The sequence below is a fragment of the Crassostrea angulata genome, chromosome 10 (genome assembly GCF_025612915.1).
Source record: "Crassostrea angulata isolate pt1a10 chromosome 10, ASM2561291v2, whole genome shotgun sequence".
Lineage (NCBI taxonomy): Eukaryota > Metazoa > Mollusca > Bivalvia > Ostreida > Ostreidae > Magallana > Magallana angulata.
Genome location: NC_069120.1, coordinates 40,546,446 through 40,572,187, shown reverse-complemented (window position 1 = coordinate 40,572,187; position 25,742 = coordinate 40,546,446). Strand labels below are relative to the sequence as shown.

General features: G+C 35.7%; 2 protein-coding genes across 38 annotated transcripts in view; one reads left to right on the top strand and one right to left on the bottom strand.

Annotated features, from left to right (window-relative positions):
• Nucleotides 1-2,324: 2,324 nt before the first annotated feature.
• Nucleotides 2,325-4,939, bottom strand: LOC128168343 (ankyrin repeat, PH and SEC7 domain containing protein secG-like). The gene is made up of 2 exons (XM_052834580.1): nucleotides 4,875-4,939; nucleotides 2,325-4,270 (listed from the first exon to the last, which is right to left on the bottom strand). Exon 2 carries the CDS (start codon nucleotides 4,267-4,269, stop codon nucleotides 3,184-3,186), a length of 1,086 nt encoding a protein of 361 aa, XP_052690540.1. The 5' UTR covers nucleotide 4,270; nucleotides 4,875-4,939; the 3' UTR covers nucleotides 2,325-3,183.
• A 3,686-nt stretch (nucleotides 4,940-8,625) lies between these two features.
• Nucleotides 8,626-25,742, top strand: part of LOC128165370 (ankyrin-2-like) — a 102,595-nt gene continuing 85,478 nt past the window's right edge. For 17 of the 37 annotated variants that reach the window (XM_052829806.1, XM_052829800.1, XM_052829815.1 and 14 more), the window contains exon 1: nucleotides 15,234-15,931. In XM_052829806.1, the coding sequence (XP_052685766.1) occupies nucleotides 15,677-15,931 (255 nt within the window). In that variant the 5' untranslated portion in view covers nucleotides 15,234-15,676. Of the gene's footprint in view, nucleotides 8,841-15,224; nucleotides 15,932-25,742 lie in introns of those variants that run through there. The other 20 variants (XM_052829833.1, XM_052829829.1, XM_052829825.1 and 17 more) reach the window with 7 other exon arrangements.

Here is a 25,742-nt window from a genome sequence, read left to right as displayed (position 1 = left end):
TGAAAAAAAAATAGCATGCATACATGTTGTCATTTAAAAGAAAAAAATCGTTCGGTTTAAAAGAAATTTCAACTAAAGAAGACTATTCTACGAATTTTGTTTATCTGTATTCATGATCATGAATAGCAATCAAAGCGAGACAACTCTCCATGCAAATCAGTGCAATTTCAACATCGCCTTCTAAGATGAAAAAAAAAAGGATCTTGCATGGTTGCCATATGTACTAGATGCTTCTGGAAAATTAAACCAATGCGCAATTTTAGAGAACGGTTAATTGAAACTTCCTTTTTTGAAGAATAATTTTACCCCTTCTCTCTCTCTCTCTCTGATAATATATATTTACGTTGTTCTTGTGTGTTTGTGTATACAAGAAAATTTTGTGTATTAAAAAAAAGAAAAAGACTGATTTCTTTTTTCTTTTATTTTTTCATACTGGAATTTGTATCCTCATAATTAAACAACCATCACCGTCTTCTACGAAGATTACAAAGACTGCATATAACAGGGTATAGAGATATATGTAACTTAAATGTATACAAATCCAAAATACACAATCTACATGAATATAAAATTTTCTGTATAAATCTGTTTTTATGCACTTGGTAGATGAAGGGGGGGGGGGGGGGGGGGGGGTTGTTGTTAGTGATACTTGGGTAATACTTATATTGATACCGAAGTTTGACTTGATCATTGGATGTTCAAATCGTTGCTTTTTTATGTATTAATGATCAGGAAAATAAAAAAAAGGCCCTTGACTGAAATTTAGAACAGAGTATTTGCCTAGACTGTTGGCTTCCCATGTTATATTTTTTTCCCCCACATTATGACATAAAAACACTATTATGAGTGGCTTACACAGACATGGGTTCGTATAATGGGGTAGTAGCTGTCAGAGAACAGAAAAAAAAATTAAATTAAACAAAAACAACTCCCATTTGATTTTAAGCTAATGAATTAAATTCTTAGTTAGAGTCAAAGGGCTTAATTTTTCACATTTTTTCTCTTTTTTTATTATTGAAAATCACATTTTGTCTGCAACATACTTTCTGTGATAAAAAGGTAGTTTTAATGGGCCATGATTAAATCAGTTTCTATACAATAAACATTTTACGTGGTATACCTGTACGGGACATACATATACCTGTACCGGACATACATATACCTGTACAGGACATGCATATACCTGTACAGGACATACATATACCTGTAAGGATGCATGATATACGCAAACCACAGGTGGACTTAAGACCCCCTCGTACATCTCCAGCATTCAATCTCTAACCTGAGGGCATATTACATAACCACCTTCCCAGGAAAAAGTGTGTAGAATGTGCCCTATGGTTCAGGCTTGCTACAGCAAATACCATTAAACCTTACTCTCTAGGTGGTCAGTTCATTAGTTCATGAGGTAGTGGGATATGACAAAATAGATATACAGCTAGCTATAAAGATATCTATAAAGTTCTGTTTTATTTTATTCATTTTATCTAACTAACTTCTAAATAACATTCACCTATGCTATTACTCCTCTATTCTTTAAAAAAAAAAAACATATCAGGAAATAAAGTGGAAAAAAGGGAAAAGAGAAAATGATTTATAACGATGTCTATTTTGAACCTGTTTCAGTAAGAAATGGAAATACAAATACTAACATTCCATTGTAAAAAAAAAACCACAATAAAAATGAAAAAAATAGATTTTCTGGTGAAACCACAATAAAGGAATACTAACAGAAAGAAAACATTGATAAAATCAGGGTTTTTTCAAATTGCTCTCAGAATTAATTGGGTAGTTTACGATGAAGTCCATTAGGAAAAAAACAAGGAAATACTCGATATAATATGTTTTGATTCGATAAAAGTCCCTCTGCTGTAAAGAGGAAATCTGATGATATTTCTGGTGCACGGATTTTACCAAAACAAGAAAAAAAGATTTAAAAAAAAACAAGTCATGCAATGATCCACATAAACGCCCTTTAAAAGACTGGAATGACTTGTATATCAACAATAGCTAAACGAAATGTGGGAGATTTAATGGGGGTTTCCTCAAAATTTTCAATATAAACTTGTGACTATGAATTTCTTATGCTGTAAAAGTAAGTTCTTGGAAGGGATATGTACCCAAAGTAATCAAACTAGTTCTGTTTCCAAAAAAAACACAAATCGTTTGCTTTTAACTTGGACCACGTATTTCTATTACAGTAACAGTAGTTGCCAATATTCATGAACAGGATAACCAAAAAGGCTGAAAAAGCATCGTGATAAACTTGTTTAGAGCATCAACGATTTATAAATCACAGATACTTACATGTATTATAATCATTTATCAGTCTCAATACATGTAACTATCCATTAATTATTTCTTATTCAAAGTTCAAAATGATAGTTGACATGAATTCCAGGTATTTAAAACAATTTAAATATACATACAAAATCAAGCATTCAAGTGAATTTCACTTGAATATTTAAAATTGCTTTGTGAACAAATTGAATGCTTTTTTAAAAGTAAAAAATTTCACATGATATACATGCGAGGCACAATTTTGAACAATTTTTATTGAGAAAACAACTAATCTTTTAAAGAATATCCCCCCCCCCATCAAAGTAAATTTCATTGGTGGTTAAGTAACTAATTTGATTAATGAATAATTTTTTGGAAAAATATTGCACCTTTTATACAATTTCAAAAAACAGGTTCTTTTTCATGTCTTTCTAGGATTTGCAAAAATTTTATAAGAAAATCACTTCCCAAAAATGACCACTGATAAATGTTTCAACTTTGCGTACTTCCTATACCATTGAAAGGGGAGATAATACGACATTACTTCAACATTTTAGAAGAAATGAAAATTTTGAACTGTTGGCAGAGACAAACAACGGATATATTTCATTCTGAACAGCTCATCTGAGCCTTCTCCCCAGGTGAGCTCACCAAAATGATAGGATAATCAGAGTTTTATTCCATTTCATGGTCAAAATACTGTTAGTACAGTAATAGGGCTTTTTTGCTTTAAATTAATCTGCACAATATGTTTTAGGAGAAATGATCTTACTTATTTAAGCTCAGTCTTCAAATAAACTGGAAGTTTTAATTGCAAAAAAAAAGAAGTAAAAAGAGAACTGAAATTGCATAATAAAACTGATAAAAAATAACTAATATCTGATTCATAATACCATACAACCTTTAGCAAAGATCGGAAAATGCCAAATAATTTTTCAAATTCTGAGGCAATGGCAGTTGACAAATACTTTGATACCTCGGGTCAATGTTTTCCCGGATGACCATTCGACATAAATGATGGAGGCTGCCCACGTCGCCAAGGTAATCCTGGAGCAGCCCCTCCATGTCTTTGGAAGCACTATTAATAGTTCCTTTAGTCAGTTTTATTAGAGTACCGCTGACTTCCTTTAGAATGTGCTTTCGTACATTAGTCTGCAGAATCAGAGACACTGCATCAACATTACCACTGATCACAAGTTTTTCAAATACAGATGGCACCTTCATCATGTGGAATGTCCTTGGGCTTTCTGCGAGTCTAGGCGAGGCTCCGGCCTTGATTAACATTTTCATTTTTTCAAATATTTCAGTGTAACTATCCGAGTAGGTGACTAACTTCACTAAAGCAGACTGGTAGGGGGACAGTCCGTGTATGTTGGTGTGGTCCAATAGCTTGCCTTGAGCCACCTTGTCCAGGAGAACCTGAAGACAGCGTGGCGAGCCTTTACTGATGGCAAGGTGGAAGACACAAAGGGTGGACTTGTCTCTCACAAAAAGATCTGCCCCTGCGTCCACTAGAAGTCTGACCACGTCAATGTGGTCCTCGCTCACAGCCAACATCAGTGGAGTGTGTCCGTAACTGTTCTGAACATTGAGGGAAGCTCCTCTCTCTAACAAAAGCTTCACTACCTCCAGTTTTCCCTCTTTGGCAGCACAGTGTAGAGGGGATAGTTTTGTACTGGACATCTTGTCTAGTGCATCACAGTCCTGATTCAACAGCAGCTGGACTATCTTGGGATGTCCGCTCATGGATGCCACATGCAGAGGAAGATGGCCATAAAGATCCTCCAGGCATACGGATGCTCCACTTTCAAGGAGCTTCTCCACTATTTCCACATGTCCCTCCCTAGCTGCTCTGTGGAGGAAAGTGGAACCCATGTGGTCTTTGGAGTTGATTGTCCCTTGGTCAATCACTTCTTGAATGGAGTCCATGGTGCTTAAGAGGGGATTCCCAGACACAATTTCACTCACTTGAAGATCCATTGCAGTCATCCTAAAAACATGATTAAAACTTTTACACCTCGCCTAAACCAATATACATGCATGCATCATGCAACAATATTACACTGTAATGTGGTATCCTGTTGATAAATCCAGATTAAACAAACTGTACATTGTTGCATTGATAAATTAAACTCATAATTCACAATTATAGTATTGTACATGTATCAATATGCAGTGGTTATCTTGGCTTGATTTAGATTGACTAAAATATTTGGAATGATGACTTCTTTGGTGAAGATATCAGTCCATATACTGTATACAGGGAAATATTCGCCCCCGTTTTATTTTCGCTCCTTTCGCCCTAGTTGTCAGTGGGTGTCTGGGCAAATGCAAGACGGGGCGAAACTGTTTGCAAGTGCAGAAGAGCATACCGTAATTACACGGGGCCAAAAAACCCTGTCTACAGTATCACTGACAAGTACATGTAGAATGATGCAAAGATACAATCATTTGTAAACACATACAATCTAGTCTTTACAATACTGATATTTTTTGGGGGCATGTATGGAATGCTTCTCTGAAAGCAATATTAAAAGACTGTTAAATTCATCCAGTATATATAGGTAAAGTTAAATAGATATACCGATACCTACTGTTCATTGTCTGCCCTCTCTAGGGAATGTGGGTAGTTGTCTGTTGTGGTCCCACCTGCTCTGAATTAGAACAAAATTAATATACATTGAATAATGTAAATAATGTACTATAAATCCACAGCAATATATTATAGCACAAATTTTAAAGAATAGTACCTTTACTTTGTTTCTTTGGTATGACTATGAACTAACAATAAAATATGACCAAAGAAGGAATAATTTTAATATTTTTTTCTCTCCGTCAAATATAAATCATAATATGGTTGAAATGAGCCTCTATAAAGTCTGTCCCAAGTCACTGTTTCCCTCACTTCCTGATAATTGTCAAAGAAGTTTGCTGCAGAAGTTTCAATTAAGGTCCATCAATTCAAATTTCCCTTGAATCTACAGTTTCATCTATACAGAAATCTTAATTTTATTGCGTATGTTTTTGGACTTTAAGTTTTATTAACCTACTTTAGAAATAAATTGTGAAAATTTTAATATAAAAAAATTCCTGAGACATTTCATTTTCGATGTCATTACTATACCTGCCTCTGAATGTCTTTTTAACACACTCACCAGCCTCATAAAGTGAAATTGAATGGTTTGTTAACAGGTAAAAATGGCGACTCTTGATTTCAACATGAATTTAATTTAATTTAAAATACATATGTTCTTCACTATCCAAGGTCAGATAAGATGCTTAGGAAAACATTCCAGGCAAGTAGAGTGGCAAATAAGTAGTAATTAAATTCTCTCAAGAAATTTTTGATATGAAAATATTTACAGAATATATTCCTAAATAAGTGTAATACATGTAAGTCCAAAACCTTCCCCAACTTTCTTTGTGCAATAAATATACAGTTTTATGTATGGGTGGAACTGTAGCTCCATGGACAGAGTATATATAGATTAAATTGTGTAAACAGTTTTGAATATAGACTCAGGTACCACAAGGATTTTCACACTGATGTGTAGGTGCTATACAGTAATACTCTATACTCGGTATACTGGCATAGGACCAATATCTTGCCAAGTACCATTTCTCATCAGTCCATTGTTACATCACTTTATCTGAGTTTATCAACACATAAAATTATATACGAAATATAATGCAACATAATACACTGGTGAAAAATGTTGCCTGGCGAGATTGGCTTTAGACCAGTAGTGAATGTCTCTCATTTGCTCAAATTTTATTAATGTAATTAAGTAATACATCATAAATAGTATAAGCACACAATTATAACCAAATTCAACTTTCCAAGAAGTTTTTCACAAATAGTGAGCATTTCTGAAAAATCCAGAATAAACAGATAAAGAGTTTCCTGAAAAAAAAAATGATACCTGGTACGAGTGCAATGCTTTACAACCTTACTTAGTACCGCAAGGTACACAATGCACCTTTCGCGTCCATATTATGACCACATAGACAAAATATTTGCATACAGATTACCTCAATTTACCTTGTTCATCAGCTGTTTATTGGTTGACGAATTCGGAAAACCTCTGACTGTCACATGATAATTAATACATTCTTGTATTTGTTTTGGATTATAAAGTAATTCATCAAAAGACACTTAATACATATAGCTGGAATGTACTTACGTTATGAGGTCTTTCTACGTTTCACAAAAGATAAATGACAGTATGACAAAAAAAAAAATTTGGGGGACCGCCTGTTTGTCATTGATAATTTGACCACCAACTTATTCGTGTTTACTGAATAGTTCGCTCATATGTATTTCGTGTTTATTTTTATTTTTTTTTCATGTTTACGAAGCGGATGTTAATTAAAGGATGAGGAAGAGATATTCAATTAAGTGTATTATAACAATTTAACTCACCACATATACATTTGAATTTGTGTAGAGTTCATCAAGAAGAGTTTAACGTTTTTGTTCGCCGTAAATATTGCAGTTTCTTAAATCCCTCTCTGTACCAAAGTTTAAAATTTTATAATATTGATATTTTATTATTACGATTATAAACAAAACAAGCTTTAGAAATATTGGTGAATTAAATGTACAGATTTATTTGATTTGCATAATCTTTTTTTTTAATCTTACTTTCTTGATTTAAAGCGCACCCACCTCGACGCCGGGAAGCTTCAAGTTGATCTTAAACAAGGGGCAAAATATCGCTCTACCCTTTTATGTAAGGTTTGTTTTGTAAGCAAATTATAGCATTTTTTCATGGAAATATGGCTTAATATGACTGGAAATTCTATTGCAATGCCTATTTTTTTTATACACACACACTACACAAAACCATAGTTTATAAGCGTATATAATATTTGATATAAAATCGGACCAAGCAGCTTTAAGAACCCCCAATACAATAATGATTTTTTGTTTATTTTCGAGTTTATTTTGTCGCATAAATTGTGTTCGGTTTGAGTTTAAAAAAAAAAGTTTTATTTTCAGCTTAATGTATAACTGGCTATTTGCTCCAGCTCAGAAATGTCTCAAATTTAACTTATGGCAATATAAAAACTGCGATGAACAAAAATAACTTGCGTACGTAAGGGAGAATAAGCGCTTTTCTTTGATCACTTAATCTTGGTCTAATAAGTCTACATGAATAGAAAACAGCACTTTTTTCAATCAAACAACATATCAAACTTCTTCAAATTACCCTGAATATCAATATATATCGTGAATAGAAGGTCAATAATGGTTTCACCTGGGAAGATAAAAAGTCGGATACACCGAGTCCCCCCCCCCCCCCCCCATGTCCGCGAAGTCCCGTGTCTCCGATGATATACGTTCATCGGTGAAGTCATTACTAGGCATGTCCAAATATCTTCTCAAAGGCCAGGCTGTGATATGGATAGTTTGATAGAATTTTCATTAGTTCAATTTCAACAAAACTCATTATTTTAACAACAACAACAACCCCCCCCCCCCCCCCCCCCGAGAAAAAAAAAAGAGAACAATATTAATGTAAGCTATAGTGAATGAGAACATCATACATCTATATTAAGTGACTCGTGTTTTAGTATGCAGAAAAATATAACAATAGTCTTTGTTTTATGTGATAGTTAACTGTAGGTAAGAAACAATTATAGTATACATGCAGATGTGTTTAAACATTTTCCCGGGACCCTGTATAGGTTATGAAAAAAATAAAGCCTCTGCTTTCGACACATGTAGCGGTATGATACTGTGCGATAAAAGAACAAAATTTTTTAAAAATCATAGCTAAAAAGCTGTGTTAAAAACGTACATTTGTTTACAAGGAGGCTATCGCAATTTTCTATTTAAAATACTGTAAATTAATAAACAAAACACACATGTACCTGGTGAAAATTTATAGCATAATTATCAAACGAACTTTTTATTATATTTTAGAAAAAATCAGGTTGCTCATGTAAATATTATCACAATCATGTATATTTGGAAGGATAGATAATTTTACAATTTACGAGAGCTGTAACGTTAGCGTTAAATGTGAAACATGCAACAAAAAATAATGCTTCATAGGATTGATATTTTTGAACAGAATTACGCGTGCAACTTAGAGATAAAATTCCTAAAATATGAAAAATTGCCTATATTTTTATTGGTATTTAAAATATGAAGTATTGTCCCATCTTCCATTCGCCATTCAATATTTCGCTCCAATTTTATGACAATAATTTTATTCTGTGAACCATCATACTAGTAATTTACTATAGGGCCTACTTTACAATCTGAATAGAAAAAGAGAGAGTTACCTCTCTTACTTCGCACTTCGTCAAACTTTTGCACCTGTCCGAAAATTTGAAAGTCTATAAATAGTTCGCCGCCATTGAGAGAGGGGTTGACGGTGCAGCGAGTGTTAGGTCAACTTTGCATTGACATTTTTTCGTGAACTAAAGTGCTGATCGGCGAAGGAAAAAGGTTAAGTGATAGAGCAAAAGTTCGAAAAATGGAATCAGAGATTTCTACGAAAGCTATTCCAGAAAATCACGACGGACAGGTGAAAGAGGACGACGACGAGGTAAGTTATAGAAAGGTGTTTTCCCAAACAATTCACCTGGAGGGAACATGAGTCTGGGTCGGAAGTCGATGTCAAGCTAAATACCTTAAAATTATTAAACATTGATTGAAATTATACATTTTTAAAAAAAATATTTAAACGGTACCAGACAAAATATAATTTAAACCATAAAGTACAGCTTTACCAGCAATTTAAACTTGGGTACAGAGAGGGTTTTGTGTAAACAGTGAAGGCGGTTTGTTTTATAGCAGATGCAATAACAAATAGCTGGGATGGACGTTTTTGTTTGTAATTTTAAAGATTTCAGTGATTTCTGATAATAGATTTATTGACACAATAAGGACCCCTTTTTTGGACCCCAAACATTTATAGCCCCAAACCATGACTAAGCCTGGTGTCAAACTGTAGTTTTACACCAAACTCTGATTATTACAAGAGATAGCAGTAAATGAGAGTGTAAAATTCACCTCTGCCAGGAAAAAAATCGCAAAGGTCGATTTACTTTTCATGAAGCACGTTTTACGCAGTCAAACAATGGCCACAAATGACTCCCCTTTTCCCTGATTTCCTGATTATGATTGAGTAATGACATGCAAATGAACAGAGTGTTATGCAATATACAGAACTTGATAAACTAGGAGCCGACCGTGAATAAGAATCTGCAGTATCGTGAATAAGAATCTGCAGTATCGTGAATAAGAATCTGCAGTATCAGTTGATTGAGGAGAATGGATAAGACTTTCGAACTCTAATCATTTGGGATGTGGATGCTTTCAGAGTTGATGATGCTTGGCTGATAGGGGTCATGTTCTCGAGAGAGTGGTTTGACATTTTGATATAATGTCTAAATACACACTGTTGATATCTCATAGGTCCATTATCACATTATGTGATTAACAGAAATTCTAAATACATATTGTATTGTATCCAATTAATAAGAGAAAAGAGAGAAAGAGAGAGAGAAAGAGAGAGAGAGAAAGCGCGCGCATGTGTTTTTAATGCAGTATAGCTATTAGTTAGTGACCAATGTCCTAATTACTTGCTCCTGTTGTGCTAAACGCAAAGACTGAAATACATGTATCACAGTCAGTTCAGTCCCATACATACAAACCACTGATATATCTTAGACATGACATATAGAGCATAATAATTTTTATTTATTTTTTATGATTGATATATTCAGTGAATTCCACGCTCCTTCATTTTTGTGTGAGTTATCTGTAAACAGGTTATCATTGTGTTTGAATGAACTACATATAAATATAAAGAAAATGCTGTTACACCTGATATTCTGTAGGTGAGTCATGCATCTGTGCAGTAATGTTATCTGATTGATGAGTTACTCCTACATAGATTTTCATTTCTAAAGTGGTTTTGCAGGTGCTTGTTATCACATGTTATATTTCATCTCATTTTTTCTTGGCCTTTTTATTGAATTGTAGCAACTCGAAATAAAAGAAATTTTTAACACTCAATAGAGATTAAGAATTTGACCTTGACCTGTTCAGAACCTGTTTGTTAACTGTCCTAATGTTGATATGCCCCCACCCCCACAAAAACTGGACTGAAAATCACTTGTAATATTACATTTTTAGCTCTGGCTACATGTAATATTTGTTGTCAAGTTTATGAAATGGAAGGAATCATTTTAAAACAATGACCTTGAACTCAAATTGTTCACAGCAGGGCTTAAACAATTTTTAAAAAGGTTCAATTTTCGCTAGCATGCTAAACATAAATATAAGTATGTGAAAATCACCACCTGTTGTTAGATCTCGCCTCCCTGACCCTAATATGCAATATTTTTGAGGTATTTGAATGAATTCTTTATATTTAAACACTTTTAATGTTCTAAAGCACAATCATGATATACTCTTGATTTCAAAATTAAAGGCTATATAAATAAACAGCACATTGGTGATAAAATGGTTTATTATACGATCTAGAACTGGAAAGGTTGCATTTTTTGCTCTCTTTCAATAGGGAACTATCTAAGCATGCCTAATTCCAACAGCTTATACCAAGAGAGATTTCTAATTGATGCTTTGTGCTATTGTTTAAGCGATAATGGCCAATCGTGCTCAAGTTGTTGTCAGCAATTGTAAAATCATTAGATGGCAAGAATTCAAACCATTCAGTTTCTTGCAAGTACATGCTTTGTCAATCATTTTTTAAGATTTTGAATTAGGCTGATAATGGTTTGAAAGAATCTATGAAATTGCTGTAAGCTTGCAATTATCTTAAATAAAGATTGTCTTTTTTCATACGTTAAGACAAAAGTTACTAGGCCCCAGGGATAAAAGTTCTAGTTTTATTTAGAAGTCCAACAGATATTTGTGTCAGCTTGCATATCAACAGAGTTTCCCTCTGAATCTATGATTGCATGTTCTTTTTAAATGCATTGGAACTCTTATCTCTCCAAAGGAATTTTGAATGGCTAATTTTTGTCAGATTTTACAGATGTCAATACAATCGTGGATATCTCCATTACCTTCTTTCTTGAAAGTGCAACAGTCTGATATGATAGTCTCATAAGAATACAGATACAGTTGATATCAATTATTCCAGACTCTTCAAAACTGAAAGATCACTTATAACAAATCAGGCATATGGCAGTTGATGTAGAGGTGATCTATTGTGGAACATGAGCTGTTTATGTGTGTGGCAGATTCTATTAAGCACAGATACTGTAGCATGGGCTAAAAATTACTTTACAGATAAATCAAACCTGAAATGAAGTGTTTTAAAGGAGTTCTTTCAACAACAAAAAATCATTTTTTTTTTTTGACTTTTAAGTACCTCAGAATAAGACACCCAACTTGCTGACTAAAACACCAAGGTATTAGAATTCAGAAGTCTTGCCTTGAGAGTGAAAAATAACACATTTCTTCCATGACTCTTTTGCTAGAGGTAGATAATTTAAAGCTGAGGGCGGATTGGATTTTTCTTTTTGGATTTTAATTGGTGAATGACCATATGACATCTCATAACACTTAAGTTTGCATCAATTAATAAATCTAGCAGTTTGATTGAATGAGAGGAAATGAAAGCTTTGCAACATCAACATTAAATTAAATCATTCAGCAGCATTTGATCTTATTCAAATTTACTGTTTCGCAGGCTCTTGCCTCAAGAGATGTGTAAACGCTTTGGGACGTTTTCTATGCAATTATCACTGATAAAAGCATTTTGTTGTTCCCAACTTGTTCAACTTGCCTGCTAAGCGAGGCCTAAACTTTGAACATTTGCTAATCCTAGATCCAATTGCAAATGGATTGTGACATCAGTAGATTAAAAAGCCATTGTTGTTTTCCCATTTGGATTTTGATCAAGTTCATGACAAATAGGATGAATATTCTTCTAAAGTCCCTTTGCCTAAAAGCTCTCAGTTTTCTCTATATACCCCGGTAAATGGTATTTTATATTGGCATGGAAAAACATTTCAGAATAAAATAGTCTGTTTGATATCATTCCCATGAATATTGATATGGTTTGTTTTTATTCAAATATACGTTTAAAAAAATGGAAGAATTGCAAGTAACAGAATAAAAGCTTTTGTATGTATCCTTTCAAACACCAGACCCCTCCCTCTTCCCCCCAAAATCGATCTTGACATTCAAGATTACGGTATGTTTTTAGAGATGCTAGTTGTCATAATGAAAAAAAATGTGACTGTTTGAATTTTGAAACTTCTTGTCTCCATTTTAACCATAGTGTTTTACATATCTGGGTATCAAGTTCTGATATGTGTGAAAAACTTTGCCACTGTGTCGGTCTCTAGTCTACAGCTAGCAGTCAAGGACCAGAACACTGGGGCGCATACCAAACACCCCAGGATAAATATTTGTGGCCTCTTGTGTATCGGCCAAGATTTTTCGACAAGATGTTAATTCGTGTAGTCCAACTTTGGTTGGTTGTCACAGCGTGGCCCTTAATTCTGTTGCTGACTTCTTCAGATCCCACAATGTCTGAATAATGAATCGATCGGTAAATCCCCTGAAGGGTTGGAGCTGATGATGGGATGCCTTCACCGTGTTTTAATCTGTTCATTAAATGCCTTTTGTAAGATATTGCAGCCAATCTAGGTACTTCCATAGAAGGAGCTAGAAAAAAAAAGAGCTGATAAAAAGATTTCCTTTTTCTACGCCACTGGTTTGAGCTAATGTGGGGAAATACTATCTCCCATCTTGAAAATAGTTTTTTTTTGTTTTTTTTGATATCTCTACATGCTGGAGTAGACGTCGGTAGAATGCTGCCGCGGATTTGGATTTCAGCAGATATCCCTCCGTTGGAGAATGAATGTTTTGATTGATTTTGTCCCCCAAAGATATCCTTGACAATTATTATCTCTATTATATGATTCAGAGACTGTCAGCAATTGCAGCAAGATCTTTTACAATTTGCTTCAAGACTGAAATTAATCTTCCTTTGGTGAAGACACACTCTACACAATGTCTGTGTTTATGTACAGGGTCCTGCGATTTAATTTAAATCTATCATGAACACACTGTGCAAAGTATGCTCTCTTTAAAAATATTAAAAGGAAATAGTGCTTTTTGAGATTTTTTGATGTAGCAATTTCCATGCAAAATATTTGTTCTTCAGTCTGACAAAAAATTAAAATATAAAAAAGTTCTTAAACGAATATGTTGGATGAAGCATGTATTAATTAGAACAGATTGAGAATTTCTTTTATTAACTAGATGATCAATACTTGATAAAGTAAATTTACATAATTAACTTCTATACTTTTGATTGATCTTTAATTAAAGTGAAAGAATTACAAACAGCTTCAGAAAACATTTTGATTAAACCAATAAAAAACCTAGCTACTTGAAATATTAATTTTTAAAAGATCATTTGAAGGATGTATTTATACCTATCAATATTCAGTTTTAAGCATTTATTTTACAAAGAAGAAGGAGATTGGGGGGGGGGGGCATTAATGATTTTAAGCACTTGGAATTTTGAATGCTCTACTCTTTTCTATAATATAGATTGAAGTATGAAGAGATATGCTGATATGATGAGAATAGGATTTAATACGGAGATTGAAGTATCCAGTGATAAGGTGTTATAGAGTTCTTTCTTCACACAAGTTTATTTTAGCCAACAACTTTTTCGTAGGGGAGATAGAAAGGTTATGGAAAAAAAGAACTCTATACTCCTCTATGGAATTAACAGAAACTGGAATATCAATTGTTTAGGTGTTATAACATTCTCACTTCACATCAGTTTGATAAGTTTAAGGGTCCTTTGAGTCAGTTTGATGTTCACTTCAGGTGGGCTTAAAAACACTTCATCCAATGGATGCTGAGCTTCTTAGGTCGTGTACAAGAAATGTGAAAACTCACAAATGTACCTGTGGACTAAATATTCTTTGCTTTGTCTGTAAAACTTCATTAGAATACCTCTCATCAAAACTACACAAGATCATCGTATGCCGGGCTGCAGTGAGAATTAGGAGTAACACTGCTTTTTTCAGCTGCCTAGAGCAGACATGACAGGTATTAATTGATCTGCACGGTTTTGTGGCAGTTGTAATTATTTCTTTTTAAATGAATAAACAGCGCTCCGATAGATTCCGGTCCAACTTTTCCTTCTGTCTTCTCTAGCTGCTGTAGAAATAGTATGGAATGCATCATCTTCCTGCATCAGAACGTACTTGAGATTTTTTTTTGTTCTTAGGAAAAGTGTATATCTGTATTTGTAAATCAAATTAAGTGGAATGTCTCATCTATTACACTTAATAAGATTGTACTCATAACAATTCTCTCCACGAAAAAACTCTGAATGGAGGAATGCTTTCTTTACAATTCAGAAAGGGTTGAGGGAGGATATACCAGTTATAAAGGTCACAAGTGTATTCCCAGAAATACAAATTGCTTTGGATTGTCATAACTTGTGAAATCTGTTTTTAATGGTTGGAGATATATTGCCACATTGATTTTTCTCTCCCTCTTGGACAATGTCAAAGTCTGTCATTTGAAACCCGGCCCATTGATCGGGGACACTATTACGTTTATATCAATATGTGCTGCCACCACGTGGAGCCAGTTTAGTGCCGGGGGTCGACCACAATAAAACCACGGATTATCGGCACCACGAAGCATCACAAGTGATTGCAGCAATAGATATTTTTCGGTTTTGTTGATTTTTTTTGTTATTTTGGAAAACTGCTCATGCTTATAAATTCTCAGCAATTTTCTGGCCCGTAGCATTGGTTACCTTTTCTCTTTTGTTGCAGTTTTATTTTTTTCTTCTCGTAAAACAATCAAGAGATTGGATAACACTTTTTTTTCATGAGTGTGTTCTAAATGCTACTTTCATGGTCCTTTTTAAAAAAATTGATCATAAGATACTGGTTCAGGAATTTGAATCCAAAGGTGCTGGCCTCCTGCTATTAATATTCCATTCTTCTAAATTGGGACTATCCAATAGAGGGAGGAAGGTTAATAATCTGTTAATGCTTTTGTGCTCACCACAGTTTGGAGTTATAGAATTTCATGTCAATCTGTGGAAATGCAAACAGCTGATACTTCTATTCTCGAACGTCGCCACAGTATAAAAAAAAAAAAGCTAGTGGTTTTTTGTTCTTATATGGCATAGAGAAGGAGATTTCTGTGGGAATGTTATTGGATGTGAACTGTTTTAGAGATGCTGGGATTACATTCTGTCAGGAGCTGTCAGCTATTGTGGAAGAATGTTCACTCGTTTCCTGGATAATGAACAAGTGTCAATTTGAATGTGTTTTATGTTGCTAATCCAATTAGCGTGCCCTAGAAAAAATTGTGTGCCATCGTTATCAAAGCTTAAGGATATGATTTAGAAGAAACATGGCTAACTTTTTCACATCGGCATCTACAAATTTTGTCTTGGATCATCAGTTGTCACCGCGACGATTGTCTACTTCTTCGCATCATGTTGAATTTCGTGACATGCCACGGCGACTTTCTGCGCATGTTGAATTTCGAGATCTGCCGTGCTCACATATTGACGGTCACCTTCAGCCACCGCCACACTTATACCACCGCCGGCGGTCATCGGATGTGTCACATGACCGACGCCATCACCACCACCACCACAAAGAGGTACATGTTCTTGATTTTTGAAATTTAAAAAAGAGTGCATTTCATGAAGCAGAAAAATTATAGATCTCAATTTGACAAATTGATCTAATGGTTTATAAAGAAGCATTTTGTTGAAATTTTGCTTTCTTTTCAAAAAATATTTTGAAGCTTAGCTATTTCTTTGGTATTTATCTATAAACATAGGTTAAGTCAATGAAATATTTATGCTGTTGGTTAAATTCTTGGATTATCAAACAAATACCTTACATGATATAAATGTAATCCCAACATTATTAGACTTTAAGATTCAAGTTGCAATTAATTTCAAAGAATCTGGAAAATTTCATAGTTGCAAGCTGTTGATCTCTTACAGCGGAAATAGTAAGAATGCTTTGCATAGTGGGCAGAAAATAAGTTTTGGATGTTTACTGTAGAGCTATATAGAGCTCCAATACGCTTAATGATTTGTCAGTCATTAGCTTGGAAATTGTTGCCCCATTTTGTTGGAGATATAGTTCATGTGTTATTATTATCATAAGCTTTCAGCTGTGGAATTTTGTGATAATCTGACTCACGATCTTGTTAATAAGATGAACAAGCCTTATATTCTTGTTTTATTGAAGACCAACTTTAAGATATGTGGTGGGAGTCAAAAAAAGAAAGTATAAAACTAAATGAAAAGAGATTGCATTGATTAATGAATTTGATTCTTGAAATATTGTACATTAATTTGTTTTAAAGTAATTTGGATTGGTTGTTTTGTATGCTTTTGGTGATTGTACAGTTCAAGAATATATGAGTGTTTATATTGAGAACTATCTTCATTTATGACCATGCATCAGCTAGAAAAACAAATGCATATTATTTGTTCAGTTATTACTCAAAGCAGTTCTATATTTTTATGTCAGATTTACTTGTTTGTAAATTATCCTTTATTGTTTTTTCTGTGATGAATTCTGTTGGGTTCAGGGAAAACACGTGTGACTACCAAAATGGCTACACAGGAACTACTTTATTTTTCAAATTACACGTTACATACAAAACCAATATGATAAGAACAATAGATTCCGGATTCAGATATAACATATCCTCCCCCCTTAATGTCAATGTCCACAGATACACAAATGTTTTGGTTCATTTCTTGAATGTAACATATAACTAAATTTTACAAAATTTCAAACTTTTGAATTTACAATAATGAACTTAATGAGGATTATTATGCCTCAGCACAAATAAAAAAACACAAATTCACATCGCTGTAATCAGGCGCTCAGTTGGTTTGCGAATGCGTGTTGGGTACCGTCGTTCCGCAGTAGGCGTCTGTAGCACAGCTTGCCTCGGTTCAACAGGAGATTTGCTGACGACTGAGCGGTCTGTCTTCGGAGTGTCCGGCACTTTCAACGGCGATGACGGACGATCTGACACTTCCGGTGAAGCGGTAGGGTAGGTAAACGGTACTGCAGGTGTTTCCATCGGCTCAGAATAGCTTTGGCGCAATGTGTCTTGTACAGTTTTCTCTGTCAAGGTTTCTGAAGCTCTTCTCATCTGGTCCACGTGCCGACGCCACACCCCTTCCTCCTTGGTCTTCACCTCGTATGTGAGTGGTCCTAAACAAGACGTTACTGTAGCAAGAATCCATGGTACACTTCCTCTGTAGTCTCGAACCATCACGGATTGTCCAACGGTGAATTGGCGCACGTTGGATCCTGTGTGTTTCGACAGCTTCATTTTGTCCTGTTTCTGTCGCACTTTATTGCTGGTGTCAGGTTTCAGTAGGTCCAAGCGTGTTCTAAGGTTTCGCCCCATAAGTAATTTCGCAGGTGTCTCTCCTGTGGTAGCGTGTGGAGTCACTCTATATGTCATGAGGAAAATGTCAATCTCCTTAGAGGTTATTTTGCTGTGTTTCTTCATGGCTGCTTTGAAACTCCTCACGAAACGTTCGGCCAGTCCATTTGTCCTGGGGTGATAAGGTGATGATGTCACATGTTTCACTCCATTTTGTCGCAAAAATGTCTTGAATTCATCAGCAACAAATTGCGGTCCATTGTCGGAAACCAATGTTTTCGGTAGTCCGAGATGTGCGAAGATATCTCTAAGGACGTTGATGGTCGCAGTTGCTGTTGTTGAAGACATGCGCACAACTTCTGGCCATTTGGAATGCGAGTCTACCAGAATGAAGTACATCTGTCCTTTAAATGGTCCAGCAAAGTCCACATGAACCCTCTCCCACGGAGAACCAGTCCATTCCCAGGGATGTACAGGAGCTGCCTCGGGTTTTGGTAAGTATTGTTGACAATCAACACAGTGCTGACACATTTCTTCAATGTCGCTGTCAAGAGTGGGCCACCATACATAAGATCTCGCTAAGCTCTTCGTTCTGACGATTCCTGGGTGACTTTTATGAAGTTCTGTCAATATTTCACTTCGAAGTGTTGCAGGAATAACGACTCTGTTTCCCCAAAGTAGACAGTTTTGGTGAGCAGTAAGTTCCTTGCTCCTATTCCTGTATGTTTTGAAGTCGTTCTCAGGAGGAAAGTCACGAGTTCCTTGTAAGACAATGTCTAGCACTTGCGATAAGACTGGATCACGTTGTGTCTCTTTTCTTACAGTGTCACAAGTAACAGGTAAGTTTTCAAACTGTGAAGAATAAAAGACATTACAAGCATCAGTTTCTTCATCTGTACTGGTACTGGGTGCAGACAAGGGTAGTCTTGATAATCCATCTGCGTTTCCATGATTTGCAGTATTTCTGTATTCTATGCTGTAATTGTGGCTCGATAAAAATATAGCATAGCGCTGCAATCTAGCAGTTGTCATTGCAGGTAGCTGTTTTTCAGGGTGAAAAATGCTCACAAGTGGTTTGTGGTCTGTGATCAACGTAAAATGACGTCCGTACAGGTAAGTATGAAATTTCTGTACTCCCCAGTAGATACTCAAAGCTTCCTTATCGATCTGGGAATATGCCTTCTCCGCCTTAGTCAACGAGCGAGAAGCATACGCAATGGGACGTTCGGTTCCATCTTCCATGACGTGTGAGAGTACAGCCCCTATTCCGTAGGGTGATGCATCAGTAGCTAGCCGTACAGGTAATGTCGGATTATAATGGCACAGAACTTGTTCGGATGTGATCAGTTCTTTCACTTTTGCAAATGCGTCGTCACATTTGGCTGTCCATGTCCACTTCTTGTTGTTCTGTAGCAACTCGTTGAGCGGTCCAACTACTGTAGCAAGGTTCGGCAGGAACCTATGGTAGTAATTAACCAAGCCCAAGAATGAACGTAATTGGGACACATTTTCGGGTGTCGGTGCATTTTCAACAGCGTTTGTTTTCTCATTTGACTTGTGTAACCCGGCTTTGTCTATCACGTGTCCACAATAGCTAATTTGGTCTTTGAAAAATTGACACTTGTCCAGGTTAGCTCTTAACCCATACTGTTCAAGTCTCTGTAACACAAGACTGAGGTTCTGCAAGTGTTCCTCATCTGTTGATCCTGTTATGATCATGTCGTCCAAAATACACTTAGTTTTCGGAATGTTTGTCAGGACTTGATCCATTGCTCTTTGCCAGATAGCAGGTGCTGACGCGATACCAAACGGAAGTCTGTTGAAACAGAATAGTCCCTTGTGGGTGTTGATGGTGAGTAGATTTCTTGAAACTTCATCAACTTCCATCTGTAGATAAGCTTGGGTCAAGTCTATCTTGCTAAATTTCTGTCCACCGCCTAAGGATGCAAATATGTCTGCTATTTTCGGTAACGGATATTGTTCGATCTTCATGGCAGGATTTAGAGTCACCTTGTAATCGCCACAAATTCTCACTTTGCCGTTCGCCTTAGGTAAGGGTACGATGGGTGTAGCCCAATCGCTGAATTTCACAGGTGAGATAACTCCTGCTTGTTGTAGTCTGTCGAGTTCCTCTTCCACACGTGGTCTAAGTGAGTACGCAACTTCACGCGCTTTGCAAAATTTCGGGCTGGCGCCATCCTGTAGAGTAAGTTTCCCTCTCATGTCCTTGAGTTTGCCGATGCCTGGTTCGAACACTTTCTTGTGTTTGTCTAGGATAGCTTTCACTTTCACGTTCTGTTCATCACATCTGATGGATTTGATTTCTTTCCAGTTGAGCTTCAACTGCTGTAACCAGTTCCTCCCCATGAGAGTTGGTCCTTCATTGTTTACAACCAGTAAGTCTAATGTTTCTTTCTGATTATTCAGTTCAACCATCACTTTTAATTTTCCAGCTGGTTGGATCTCCTCCCCACTGTATGTTTTCAGCTTTGCGTTTGTGTGAAGAAGATTGTATTTCTTGAAATACGTTTCAACGTTTGCTTTGGATATGATCGAGACTGCAGCACCGGTGTCCAGTTCCATAGGGATTTCCACACCCTCGATCCTCGGTGTCACCATAATAGGCTCCACGGATACTTTGTTCACGCCGAAATGCAGCAGGTAACTGCTATGTTCATACTCGTCACTGTCGTCACTTGTTTCTTCATCAACATAATGGACTTTTCCACCATTACTGTCACGTTGTTTCTTAAAACAAACCTTTTCTAAGTGTCCAGGGTTGTCACAATATCTGCATTTAGTGTTCAGATGTTTACAAGCCTTTGCTTTGTGGTCTCCACCACAACGGTAGCACTTCCCCTGCATCACAGGTTTAAACGGTGTTTTGTGTGTTTTCTGTTTTCCGTAGGTGCTATTTCTCGGTTTGTTTACCGTAAGTTTGTTTACCGTCTCCCGTTTTCCTTGGAGTTCTAGTGCATCACGACTTGCTGTTTCCATAGCTACTGCGGTCTGGATTGCGCGTTCGAGCGTTAGTTTTGGCTCCGCCAAAAGCTTCTTTTGAATATGTTCTTGCTTTAAACCGCACACAAACCTGTCTCTTAATGTCTTATCCAGTGTGTCACCGAAGTCGCAATGGATCGCCAAACGGCGTAACTCCGCTATGTACACTGTAACAGTTTCCCCTGCGCCTTGCTCTCGTTTATGAAAACGAAATCGTTCTGCAATTTCCGATGGGCGAGGGCTTAAATGGTCTGTTAATTTCTTGATGAGTTCATCGAATGTCATAGCAGCCGGTTTAACTGGCGCGCACAGATTTTTCAGTAGAGTATAATGGCGAGGCCCAATTATGGAAAGAAGTGACGGAACTTTTAAATCGTTATGTACGTCGTTCGCTATGAAGTATTGTCCTAACCTTTCCGTGTAAGACTCCCACGTCTCGACCGCCTCGTCGAACGGGCCAACTTTCCCGATGATAAGCGCCATCCTCCGATCCTCGTCGCCAATATGTTGGGTTCAGGGAAAACACGTGTGACTACCAAAATGGCTACACAGGAACTACTTTATTTTTCAAATTACACGTTACATACAAAACCAATATGATAAGAACAATAGATTCCGGATTCAGATATAACAAATTCTTATTTGATTGCAATAATTGATACAGCATTTGACTGCGCTGAAACACAGTAAAAATCAGTAGGCCGGTAAAACTTAGCATGAGTACTATGATAGAAAGAAGGAAATTTTGAATTAGTACATGTACTACATGTATAATCAATATAGTCTAAAAAGTGGTGCAGCATTCTTCAGTAGAAATAAAAATCGAAGCTCATTTGCATTCGGATTCTAGATTCATCTCTGTAAATTTTCCAAAAAGTATGTATAGAAAGCTGACTGTTTGGAAAGTCATTAATAATGAATGATTAAGCTCTAGTCGCAATGACTGCAGTGTTGTTTAACAGTCATCCTTTTACAAATATGGATTTAAAAAAAGGAAACTAAACTGTCATTTAGACAAGTACAATCAACAGAAATGATGTAACTTTTCAGGAAACGTTGCTTTTTCGCCCCTTGGGAGAATAATCTATTGATTTTACTCAATTTACACACATGCAGTCAAATAATGTAAACGGTTACAACCAAAAAAAAAAAATGGAAATGCAATGTTCAGAATTTTTCCCCCAGAATTTGTTTGCCTTCATAAATGAAATTTCTATTTTGCATGTGGAATGTCTGTAAAGATGAATCGTCACCTCGAGTTGATTTTGTAGTCCTCTTAATCAAACAAATTCCTAACAGCTCGGATTTACGAGCGCCCATTTACACCCCCACCCCCTAATTTGCTCCTCGATTAAGCATGTCTATTGATTAACGTGGACGGTTAAAGGGCTGTGTAGAACCATTTTAAACAGAGGCGAGAGAAATCACTAGATCCAGCTCTGTATAACAGACAGAAGTCTCAATGTCATTGATCTTGTACCCTGCTGGTTCACAATGTCTCTATATACAGATTACATGTCCGTGTCAGCCTTACATTTGTCAGTCAATAGTCCATAGATTTCATCCATAGCAATGATGTCCCATGCTGGCTGACTTAATGCACAAAATTTACATTTTTCACTGTCAACCGCAAAATTGTGCATTCAGTAAATGGTGCAACGGGAAGCTATATATACCATCAAAGCTTAAACTAATGTGTTTTAGTCTGGTTATGTTCAGTTTATTGAAATTTTTTTAAAAATAAATTTAAAAAAACAACTTTTCACCCATTTTATGCTGTCTGTCTATCTGTAGGTCTGTCGCATGGTCTTAGATTATGTTATAATCAATAATAATATTGCATAAGAATAGCACTGATATGATCTTGAAAAAAAAAAAATTCTCCAATCGCAGTTTATAGTGATTCAGATTCCATTGGATAGGAATTCTTTTTAATGTGTACTGTTTATATAGAAACTGAGAGTCGTCATTTCGCATGTAAATTGTTCTATTGTCCCATGATTAATGACTCTGTACGGTACAAAAATCCATCATTGTTTTGTGTAAACAGAACAGTGGGATTTATTGATGTAGTGGTTATTGATACAGTCATAGTCATAGTACCTATAGAATCATGAAACAGTCTTTAGTTGAAAGCATTTATAAGGCCTGGCTAGGCCACTTTCTTATAATCACTGTTCAGTGTATCAGAGTTCTTGAAATCTTTCGGTCCTGTCGGCAAGACCGATAAAAATAACCAAGGACCGATTACTTGAGGTTGCCTGTCAGTCCAAATGACCGGTAGATATGGACAGAGTAACTTGCGAAAATATACACCACGTATAACACAACATGCGGGGTGTATGCTATATTGTACACGGGGTGTAGGCTTCCGAAGCGAGAAAACGGCGTCGAAGGTACGATATTTGTCCAATTGATTAACTAAAGGACTTATTTTGCCAAAAAAGTATGCTTACGGAAGAAAGCATGAATTAAGGAATATATAGACACGTTTTATTCCATTTTACATGTTCTAGTTTTCTCAAACACCTCAACACAATTCCGACAGTCAGGGTGAGTTTGACCCTGACGTACGTTAATGATCAAATATCTGCACAAAGGTTCCGTTTATCATCACTGTTTTGTTATTAACAATTACATACCATCAGTGTTTGATTATACATACATTTTCTGTGAATAAAATTAATCGCATATAGAAATATTTGCGAAAAAGTGATGTTGTACACGGGGTGTATACAACGTGTTGTACAAGGGGTGTATACAATCGCTTTTTCTTGCAGAGACTTGTGCATAATATCAATGGAAAATGTTTAATGCTCATTTATTGGGAGTTGATTTTGATCAACTCTCCTATGCAGTTACTCAGGCAAACCGAAAGTGAAACAGTGTTTGGACCTAAGCACAAATCAACACCGCTGACAAAATTTAGTTCTAATCAATAAATTCGATGTAATGAGTTCTTAAGCATTGTTCTAAAAAAGTCAAGGAAACTCATTTATAGATACCTTGTAAATAGTCAGATTTTAAATGGTACAAACAATTTAGATATTTTTTGAAGTCGTACATTTTATGTATTCCTACGCCAGAGTTCAATATAGTCTCGTTCAACCAGACGCTCGACTGTCTCCGTAAATCTTCGACAAGCATAAAGTCTCTCTTGCTTGTCGGAGATTAACGGATACAGTTGAACGAGAGTAGAGTTCAATTTTGTTTGGATCCATACAATTTCTCATAAGTATTTCGATTACTAATAAGTAGTTTGATGGAATAATTCTTTGAATATTACACAACATGATTGATATTGGATTTTCACGAAATTCCTGTAGGATTCATATTATAAAATTGTGCGTAATTCAAATACTTATAGGAATTTACTTGCCATGCAAAATAACATATCGTTGATTTTAAAATGAATAACAATCGATGAAATCAACTCCCGTCAGTACTTCAGTACTTTGATTTTGATAATGTAGCTCTTTATATTGTCTTGGATTCTAGATTATCATGTATAGAACTTGGTTAGCACAACACACGGTAGGTACAGACTTTCAACAGTGTATATTGATAAATCTTTTGATCAAATGTTTTTAATGAGTCCAAAACTGCTTTGTAGATGGAGACATATTTAAATTGATCCTACAGAGAAAGTTCATGAAGAAGAATCCTTTACATGCGAATTTTGCTCAAAGTCAATAAAACACAGATCGTCTTTGTATAGACAGCTGAATGCTCACAAAAATGAACTGTTTAAATGCAAATCAATGCCCAAAATATTTGCCACGCGACATTATTTGAATCTTCATATAAGAAATGTCCATACAGAGCCAAGAAACTTCCTCTGTCCCCATTGTGGTCGAGCATTCCACACTTCATGTGCATTGTCAAACCATATAAGGTTTAAGCATAAGGGTGGGGGTAATGAATGTAGCATATGTGAACGTAAATTCAAAGACAATTATGGTTTAAAATGGCATTTGTCATCTCATGAAGAAAAGGCACAGCACTGCTCCATTTGCAATAAAAACTTTAAAAACTTATAAGAACATTCGAAACATTGCACAAAGGAGAAATCAGATCAGACGTATTCTTGCCATCATTGCGACAAAAAATATGTATTGAGAAGATGCCTGAAAGTGCACATTAAAACACCCCATGAAACCACTTTTGAAGGAGTGCACTGATGCTTTTTACTAGAAGGTGTGTATTGCAGTGCAAGTTACGTGAATCAGTAAGTAATGCATATTTGTTTTTAGTTGCCTTGAAAGATATGCGATTTGCTTTATTAAGCCAGAGTCTTCTCTTTTTCCGAGACATTTGTATACATGTTTTCTGAAACATGAATATTAAAAAGTAAACTTACAAGGTGTAAAATATAACGTTTTAATCTTTATTCACACCCATATATTGCTTGTTTATAAATAGTGATATATAATATCGTCTTCTTCTATTTTTAATTGATCATTCGTATCAATGATGGATGTGATAGACATAATAAATATGATAAAAGCAAATATTTCTTTATTCGATTGATTTTATTCACAAAAAATGTATGTATAATCAAACACTGATGGTATGTAATTGTTAATAACAAAACAGTGATGATCAACGGAACCTTTGTGCAGATATTTGATCATTGACGTACGTCAGGGTCAAACTCACCCTGACTGTCGGAATTGTGTTGAGGTGTTTGAGAAAACTAGAACATGTAAAATGGAATAAAACGTGTCTATATATTCTTTAATTCATGCTTTCTTCCGTAAGCATACTTTTTTGGCAAAATAAGTCCTTTAGTTGATAAATTGGACAAATATCGTACCTTCGGCACCGTTTTCTCGCTTCGGAAGCCTACACCCCGTGTACAATATAGCATACACCCCGCATGTTGTGTTATACGTTGTGTTTCTGTTGAGAAAAAAGAAGTATACAAATCAAACTTTACAAACACAGTATATCAATCTTTAAATCAAACATCACAAACAGTGAATAATACTTCATTGTTAAGTATGCTTCCTTTCTCTTTACCTGAAATCAAACATCACAAACAGTG